This window comes from Oreochromis niloticus, linkage group LG12, assembly GCF_001858045.2.
Source record: "Oreochromis niloticus isolate F11D_XX linkage group LG12, O_niloticus_UMD_NMBU, whole genome shotgun sequence".
Classification (NCBI taxonomy): Eukaryota; Metazoa; Chordata; class Actinopteri; order Cichliformes; family Cichlidae; genus Oreochromis; species Oreochromis niloticus.
Window position 1 is genome coordinate 20,574,431 of NC_031977.2, and position 9,570 is coordinate 20,584,000.

The following is a 9,570-nucleotide window of genomic DNA, read 5'->3' on the forward strand; positions in this document are numbered from 1 at the left end:
GACTCTGTAGGATCACTCACAGAATTAAACTAATAGGCATCTTCCTCGACCAATGAGCACAACATGAAGGCTATTGAAGACAAAATCACAGACCTTCAAATATTTATACCTCCAGTTGAGCTCTACAGGTTACTAATTTGGAGAAATGTTGGCAATTCATTCCAGCTACTGCTCAGTTATTGCGTATCACTGAGAAAGACTGCAAATTGTCAGCGAGAAAGTCTTAACTTCACATGGTGCTCAGTTCATCAGATCAGTTTGATGGAGCAAATAGGGACTGTGCATTCTTATGAGTGCCAGAAGTACACAGGTCAGAAGAGACCATCAGATGGTTATTGCTTTTTATGGTGCTGAACGTACTGCTAAAAGAAGAGGAAGGGCAAAGAGGGAGGCAAAGAATGTAGAGCTTAGACAGAGATGTCAACTAAGCCCTTACGGCAAGGGATAGTCTTAATCTGTACTCTGTGCATGCATGTGGATCAGTGTTTGATCTGTGTACAATAAGAACTTATATGTGTATGTCTCTTGTTGTTGTGCATGCCCATGTGCCTGCAGTCATATCTGGCCATATAGGCATGTATATGTATTTGTGAATACATATACTGCATGCCATGACCTAAACATGGCAGAGATTATCAGGGCTTACCGTTGTCTGTCTTCTTGACTCCGCTGCTATAACATAATTGTTTGCACATCAACACAATACGGACGCGCAGTTTAAAATATCTCTTACTACTACTACAATTTACTATTACTTTAGATTTACATATATTTTGTATATACTGGATTTGGAGATTTCTGCCCCCAGCAATCTGTAAACAAAAACAAAAAGAGACAAAATACTGGATTTTAACTGTGTAGATGAAATAAACCTGCATACCAAACCTGCAATAAAACTGCACGTCGTGCTATTTTGAAAAGCTAAAGACTTATTAAAAAATAAAGACATGCTGTACAAGATACTGTACAATAAAAAGAGTAAATAGACATTTAATTAGTGGAGTGGTCTCTTAAATACACATTGAGAAGAACATGCAGGTAGTTATATAACATCATCTGTTTTTTATGTTTATAGATAGATAGATAGATAGATAGATAGATAGATAGATAGATAGATAGATAGATAGATAGATAGATAGATAGATAGATAGATAGATAGATAGATAGATAGACTGGTTTTTATTTCGCTTCAGAACAACTATTTCAGGGCAGTTTTGGAAGGTGATCTTCATAATGGCTGCTGTATGTGGAGAATCTCTGTTTCAAAATGCCATTTGAATTGAATAAAGATCAGCGGTGTGGACTATGTAGAGTGTGATCTGAACAATGGAAGACTATTGAACCAGCTGGTAGCACCGGTGCTTAATTCCTAAGCTTGTATCTCTCGTTAAAGATATAGCCGGCTTTTGGCTCAGAGGGGAAAGAGACTAATTATTATTGAGTGGTGCTGACGCTCTGATCACGGCTCCAACCTCAGGCACATGAGTCAGCTGGAGTTCAATACTTCACGACATAAAGGCAAATAGGTTATGGTAGAGAGTAAAAAAGAAAAAAGCATCAGGAACAGGGTAACCATCAGGTCTATTACCCTGTCCCAGTTTTCCTGCTTAAGACATGGATACTTAGAACAATCTTAATCAGCTGGGAGCTTTGGCCTATTACATGATTATATACTTTTTTTCTTATCTATTATTTATTTATGTTTTTGCTGCTGGCTTCTACATCTGAATATTTTTTCTCTACAAAGACAACTCATTTAAATGCTAATTATGTTCTAAACATAAACACAGTGATAAACATTGATTTTTAAATGCGCATGTGATTAATCAACAGCGATATTAGAATTGTAAGTGATGATAGTGAGATGTGTGCTTCCATAGATATTATATTCAAACAGAAAATATAATTTAACATTTAACATTTATTCATCCCAACACAGGACTGGTTCAAGTACACAGATAGGAATCAATGATATTATATAAGGCTTGAAATGCGAGCCATGTGTAATGCATGTCTTAAGCCCCTTTAGTGTGTTAGCTGCTGCAGGACTGGAAATCTAAGTTATAGATCAAACCATGTGAAAAAAGCAGGTCATGACAAGCTCTTCAATAAGTGGAATGAATTTCGATCAATAACAAACCACAACAGCTGAACTCTATGCCGCACTCTCTCTCACTCTCTCTGTCTCTAACACTGTCTTTTCCTCTTTTCATCACTCTGCTTGTATTTTTTTCTTCCAATAAAAATAACACAACACACTTTAATGTACTATTTTATTATCTGAAATGGGTGGTTCGGTAAATACGCATACATACAATTAGGATACACAGGATATGTGAAGAGAATCAAAGTCTAGTGACAGAAAACAAAAGCAATGACAGAGTGAGCAACAAATATTTTTTAGAGTATATATTACAGCTGAGACGTGTGCATTGAGTACAATGAGGGAATAGGCGTGAATCATACTTGCTTTAAAATTCCTTATACAATAATAAAGTATTAATAGAAGAGGGAGTGACTCATCAGTACAGCCATATCTTGGCATATTCATACCTTAGTCTTGAAACCCTTTAATGCATTTTTGGAGGGGTGATTTTTCTTTTATAGATTTATATTAAATGTGACAGAACACACCTCATAAAAGCTGGGAACAAGATCAAACAAGGCATTTGCAATGAAGGTATATCTATCATTTATGTCTATGACGGATAGGCACTGTAGATATAGGTCAGTTGATATATGATCAAGCATGGGGGCTGCATTAATATATATGAGCTACATATCTAAAGAAAAATTCACTGAGATGTGATATGTAGCCATAGGACTGCATGCTATTATATATATATAACAAGAAGACTGCAGAACATATTTTATATTCATGCCAGTATGTTTAAAATCAGAAAACATATCACTAAGGGAAGCAGAGGTTTGCCTTCAGCCATTCCAGCGCTGGCACCTACTGCCAGATCAAGGTCGCCTGTTTTTCCTGAGAAGCAGAAGACAGAGAAGGAACGAGTATCACATTTTGCACTTTGCACTTTGCATTTTGATTTGTCACCAGGCTGTACCTACCTCTGGTCAGATCCGTGGACCTTATATTAACCCAGAAGACTGTGCGTTGCTGAGCTACGGTGGCCCTGCAAAACCAAATGCAAAAACCATGCTAAGACACTGCAGTTGGTTCTTTTGAAAAGCTTCAGTTGCTAAAGACAAACCATTACTGTACAGCCTAAAAATATATATATATATACAAAGCTCAATTTGGATCTACACAGAAAATCTAATAAAGTATATTTGTCTTACATGAAGTAGACAGGACTTGCACAGTTAGGTGGTATCCAGCTGTAAACGGTGCTGTTGCCCTTGAGATTGGTGTTGGAGTGAGTGACAGCACCTCGAGGATTATGCGCGCACTGTGAACAATAATCGGAAATTGCTGTTAATTCTACTCTCCTGTTTTATATCCATATATTCTCTTCTACTTATCAAATCCAGTGTTATGTCACCCAGTCACCAGTCTATCACAGGGCGAGCAGAAAAAGAGAAACAGACAACCATTCATGCTCACAATCCCATCCCATCCAATCCAGTCGTCCCACAGTCCAATGTTTTTGGACTATGGGAGGACCCACACAAGCATGGGGAGAAAATCCACAGAGAAAGGCCCCATTTGGCCAATAGATTCAAACCTAGAACCTTTATGCTGCCTTCTTCCAGTTTATTTAAGCATTTGTTTTTTTGGGAACAATCTTATTTATTGTACTTTTGGCATCTGTAACAACATTATGACTATTTGCAGCTCAGGTTTCAACATGGGCTTAACTGAAAAATGCACCTGAAGGAATTTAGTGTCCGGAGGAGGGCGCTGCCACGTCCCCAGAGCATTGAGGCCTCCACCTGTTCGAGCTTCCAGAAGAACTCCTCTGTATTTTGGTCCAACGATGGTCACTGCAGTTAGCACAACAAAAACTGCATTAGTTATATATATATAAAATAAAGAGTAGTTTATAATTTCAAATATGACATTTTTCGATCAATAATGGATAAACTCTTTATATTGTAGTTTTTTAGAATTTAAGAAAATATATATATATTTTTTTTTCCTAAAAAAATATGTATATATATGCATACATGTATATGTGTATATGTATATATTTCCTAATATATAAAATCCGAAGCAGAGTTGAGTTTATAAAGTTTGTCAGACTTCTACAAAAAAAAATATGTTCATCTCTAGAAGAAGTGAAGAGCATCTTACCTGTAATGGGCTTCCCTGGCTGAAACACCCTGGCATTGGTGAGAATAGTGTAGGGTGCTGGTGAAGGCTGAGGCAGCACTCCAGAGTGGCGAGGTAACATATCCTCACAGGCACCGGAGGGAGCACCATTGGGATAGCCGTTAATAAAACAGAACATCTGGAACATGAGCAACCCAGGCCGAAGTAGCTCCATCAGGCTGAATGAGGAGAAATCTCAGTGCAAACAAAACTATGAAGCAAGCAGCGTGTGATTACACCCTGGAAGGAGTCAGGGGATGGAGTCAGAAATACTCCTGCTGAGTCACACAACCGAAAAAATTAAATTTTCTATAGCTATTACTTACTTAATCATGCTCTCTCTCACAAAGCTCACATGATTTCTTGAAAAGATGTTGCGATATTTCCGCTATTTAAGGCAGAACAAATTTTGTGCTCTCAAATACATAAAAATACTAAAAACAGCTGTGTCAAATGTTTGAGGCCATTTTTTTTAAATCTGTCATTTTTATTTTATATATATACATGTATATATATATATATGTATAATTGAAATAAAAATAAAGTTTGGTGGTTTATAAATAACAGTGACACACTGCTGCACTGGTTAGTACTATCACCTCACAGTGAGCTAGTTCTGGTTTGAACTGCCGGCTGGAGCATGTGGTTTGCACTTGGTGTTTCAAGTGCTTTTCACAGGTAACAGAAATAGCTGCCAAGAAATTTGGCGATTCTAAATAGGTTGTTGGTGTGAAATGAACATGAATACGGGTCTGTCTCGTTTTTAGTGGGACACCTGCTCATCCTGTGATGCTTGACATGATAGGTTTAACACTTATGACAGCAGGAGAAGAGTGAAAGAGCCGAACAAGAGCATGTATGTAAACCCCATCCTTCTTCACAAACATGCCCCAATTTTTTGTTTGTTTGTTTGTTTGTTTTTTGTTTTAAACTGGTATGCTTTTATATTTTTATCTTAGAAATAAATTCAAAAGAACTTTATGAAACTAAAGAAAAGTACTTTATAACTTGGGTATATAATATTTACTTGGTATACAAATGAATAATAAATGAATAAATAATAAATGATAATAATACTATTAATATGAATAATGAGATAATGATAAGATCACCTTAACCAATTTCCTCTTGTCTTTTAGACGTTTAAAAAGATGTTAAATACACACTGTGTTAAACAAAAGTGCTGCTGTTATAATTAGCAAATAATTGCAAGGCAAAAACTTATATCAGCTTAGAGTGTTATACAACCCCTTTGATCTTTTTCAGTTTTTCTTAAAATGAGTTGGAACTGAGCTTCTATGAAGTTGACAAAGATGTCTTTATTGTCAGCGTTTTACTCAAATGTTCTTAACGTCAAAGATAAAAAAAGAAACAAATGCATACATAAACAGTATCAAACATAAAGAATTTAAAACTAAATTTCTTAAGTTAATGTGTGATCTTTATACTTGAGGGATAGTCTTTCATTTGTAATAATAAAAGTTTAAAGTATTCTTCTATGTGTACATAAAAAAGTGCTTTGGGTTTCACACTTTCTGAGAAAGTCTTATTCCACTATACATGCTCACTTACCTTCTCACCTGCTTAATTTACATTTTACTCGGTCAAGATGAGCTGCATTTGTTTAATATTAATAATGAGATTAAACATGTAAAAATGTATTAATTTAAGAAGCGTTGTAGTCTAATCTCTTTTTTTTTGGCTGACTCACTTCTTGTTTAATGATAATGTTTTTTTGTTTTTTCATTTTTCACCTGACTAATGCATTGCTGATGTGTGTGTAATAAGGTATTAATGTCAAATCCAATGTTCTGCTGCAGTAGTTTAGTTCATCTTTTAACTAAACTATAGCCTATAACTATTAACTATATAAATGAAATAAAATGTAAAATAAAGTTGAGTTTAATTGAATTGAATGGGTTTATAAAGCTTCTAGGGTGTGATATAACTTGTTATGGTATTCAAGTCAGTGAAATAAATTCGGGTAAGGTGGCCATTTTAATAACAGCGTCAATAAAAAAGTGATGTGCAGTGTAATCAGATAAAACCAAATTACAGCCCATCATTTATCATTCCTGTTCTCAGAACTGAATTGAATTTGGCAGCTTTAAGCTAATCGTCCACTGGTCACCTTTGACCGCACATTGTGATAAGATGCAGATGACCTGAATATGATGTGGTGTCTAATGGCTTTATCTAAATTAAAGACCTTTCTGGATACACTACGGGGTTTTATGTAAGTTTCATAGAATAATATTGCTCTGGAAAGACTGAAGTTACAGACCGCTGACATAAAATGAGGCCAGAAGGACGGCAGTAAAAGAAAAGCAGTCAAATTTAACCTAAAATTATTTGGTACTTATGTGTCTTCTGATTTCCACCAAAGAGGTGCCACAATATAGTAGGGTAGCTCAAGTTGCATGAAGGAAAGTCAGCTGTTGGTTAGCTTACATCCCACAGAATTTAAGCAAGAAAATGCCCCTCAGTTAGTGAGTCGAAATAAACAGTGATAAGGAGACAGTCATTACAAAATCTGGATACAGCAGATTTTGCCATATGGGGTGTTCTAACTTTAGGCAAATCAAAACAGACAAACATATGAAATAACACAGACAAACTGTTTGCTAGGACATGTTGTGTTTAGCTTGTTGTATTACAGCTTAGAAAAATGGTCCAAAGCACAATAGAACCACATCATGGCCACTCGGACATCACATAATGGTTTGAGTGTCCTGAAATGTAACGTCTGCAGTGTTGCTTGTGATTGAAAAGAACCTCCAGAAAAGGGTAATAATCACATGCTTTGAAAATACAAAAAAGTATTTTCTTGTGCGCACCACTCCTCTACCAGGTATTGTGTGTATTTCTCACAGTCTTTGTTGTGGTTTCACAAGCTTTCCGCATAAATAGATTGCCTCTAAAATTACCCATGAGTAGTTTGGTCACGGAAGTATGGTTACAACCAAAATAACAAGCAAGATTGCCTCTGTAAATCCCAGTCCTAAGAGTTCGTGTATATATATATATGTGTGTGTGTGTGTGTGTGTGTGTGTGTGTGTGTGTGTGTGTGTGTGTGTGTGTATTCTAATTGTTGTTTCAATGTACTTGATGCTGGAAACCAAATGACAATGAAATGTTTATCTTAAAATAATCCTCCCCTAACATAGCAGGTGAGGCAGTCTCTCCTCTGAGAAAACAAACACAGCTTATTTTGGACTGAAACAGAATTACTTCATTGCACAGTGTAGAAGTGCTATTTTTCCCTCTGGCTTTAAAACTGGATCTCAATCTGATTAGACTTTTAAACGGTACAAAGAAAAAGCAACATATCAATCCTGTTTGGATGTTACCTTTTGTTTTTAAAGGGTTAAATGGATTAGCTACTCAATATTTTAAGGATTTTTTTAAACTATACAGCTCTCTTCTAGGTCTCTGAGGTCATTCTTTCAGCAGCTTCTCTCAGGATGTCCCGAGTGCCTACAGTGGTGATTCAAGTGTCCCTTGGGGCCCTAGGCAAAAATGAACAGTAGTCCCTCCAACCAGCATTAATCACCATTATGTTATAAATAATTTGGCACCACCAACCACAACGATTGTCCTGTAAAATGAGAGTTAAAACATTATTCTAGAAGTGCCAGAAACCATGTTTATTTCCTTAAAAGTCCTCAAGAACAACCTGACTGGTTATGAAGCTTTAATGGTAACAAATTAAGACTAACAAATCAGTTGTCAGTGCCCTTCACATCACGGCCAGCAGTGCTGGACACACTAGGATGCTCTGCTAGCTAATTAATGTTAAATGTCAGAGTCAACAAAATAAAAAAATGTGATCCTAATGGAAGTTTAATTATTCAAATGTCTCTGACTATTTCAGACCAGACTTGGAGCATTTAGGGTTTTTTTAGCATTGTATATTATCTGCTCCACTTAATATTGTTTCGCTTTTTTAAATAATCCATTTAGTTTTATTTTCTTCTTTTCGCTTCCAGAATAATAACACATTTTCATCAGGTTTGTTCAAATAGAATCTTGCAGCACTTGCAAGGGGAGTGAGTGGAATTTGATGGGAGCACCTTATAGAGATCAGGTCACTCCTGCTGTCAGTGCAACCCACTGCTGCAGTCTCACCTTTGTCAGTGGCTTACTGGGTGCTCAGGATCCTCCAAGCAGTTGCCTACCTTGCCTGGTGGCCGGTCTTTTGCTCTTCCTGTGCAGCACTGTCTCTATTTGTAACACATATTATTGTTTATTAGGTCAAATACTGCTGGTCAGCTTCAATTACTGCAGAAAACAGTCAATTCTACAGTCATTGGTCAGCTTGTATTTTTTGTTAATGTGATAAGTTATTCATCAAGAATGTTTAAGAATGTGAAAATTATATTCATAATTATATATAAGATAATATATAATTATGAATATTGAATTGTACTGAAGAAATGGTTTGAATTGCCAGGTTTTTTTTAGGTTTCTGTGTGCACAATGTTAATTTGAAAGCTCACTGTATATTTACATCATCTGAAATTATTTTTGTAAAATAACTTCTGCTACTGCTTCTCAGTTTCTGGACTTCAGAACCCTAAACAATGTTTATATTAATCGGTGGTGTCTTGGAAGTCTATGTAGGCTGGGAATAACTGTGGATATGACGCACATAATAATAAATAATAAAGACTTAAGTCATTCATCCATGTTTGCATTCATATAAATGCAAACTAATGAAGTACATGTACAATGCAATCAAATAACAAAGCACAGTAGCCAGCACAAGATGGTTAGTAAAGTGTACCATTATAAAATCAATTTCCCAAATAAAATGTCAAGGGCACCGACAACTTATTATCAACCATGACAAAAAGTTAGTGGCTAGAAAGTTGTTTAATCTGTTTGATTGGACTTTATTTAGAGGGTGTCACAATATACCAAAACATATACAGGCTTACTTTACGCATTTCATCATCTTGTAAGAGGACAAGTCTACAAGCCCGGATAAGCATACTTTCCACAGCGCCAACAATCAGTCTCTGGTCACATAACAAAGGATTACCTCTTGACACGCCTCTTTGATGCACTTAATTGTTTGCTTTCATTTTCAGGAGTACATAATTAGAGAGACATTAAGGCTTGAGCAGTACGTTTTCTTTGTGTGCACATTCATTCGCGATGTCCGTCTTACTTCTCCTATTTTGGCTATGCACAGGTCAGGCCTACAGACTGATTTTACATTTCCTGCCCTCACTATCTGACCAGTACGGCAGCATCAATTTAAAGTTAAAGCTTTAAATGGACATTTAGAC

The 9,570-nt window shown here is 36.1% G+C and overlaps 1 protein-coding gene across 1 annotated transcript; it reads right to left on the reverse strand.

Moving 5' to 3' along the window:
* Positions 1 to 2,264: 2,264 nt before the first annotated feature.
* On the reverse strand, positions 2,265 to 4,525 carry LOC100690557 (putative defense protein Hdd11). The gene is made up of 5 exons (XM_003446106.4): positions 4,259 to 4,525; positions 3,836 to 3,948; positions 3,304 to 3,413; positions 3,073 to 3,137; positions 2,265 to 2,986 (listed from the first exon to the last, which is right to left on the reverse strand). Exons 1-5 carry the CDS (start codon positions 4,449 to 4,451, stop codon positions 2,877 to 2,879), a joined length of 591 nt encoding a protein of 196 aa, XP_003446154.1. The 5' UTR covers positions 4,452 to 4,525; the 3' UTR covers positions 2,265 to 2,876.
* Positions 4,526 to 9,570: the final 5,045 nt, after the last annotated feature.

Excerpts from the sequence above, each read along its gene's own strand:
- LOC100690557 (XM_003446106.4), bottom strand. The coding sequence starts at position 4,451 with ATGGAGCTACTTCGGCCTGGGTTGCTCATGTTCCAGATGTTCTGTTTT. Across the intron at positions 3,138-3,303 it reads GCAAGTCCTGTCTACTTCAT|GGCCACCGTAGCTCAGCAAC; the intron begins GTAAGACAAATA and ends TTGGTTTTGCAG. Across the intron at positions 2,987-3,072 it reads GTCCACGGATCTGACCAGAG|GAAAAACAGGCGACCTTGAT; the intron begins GTAGGTACAGCC and ends TCTGCTTCTCAG.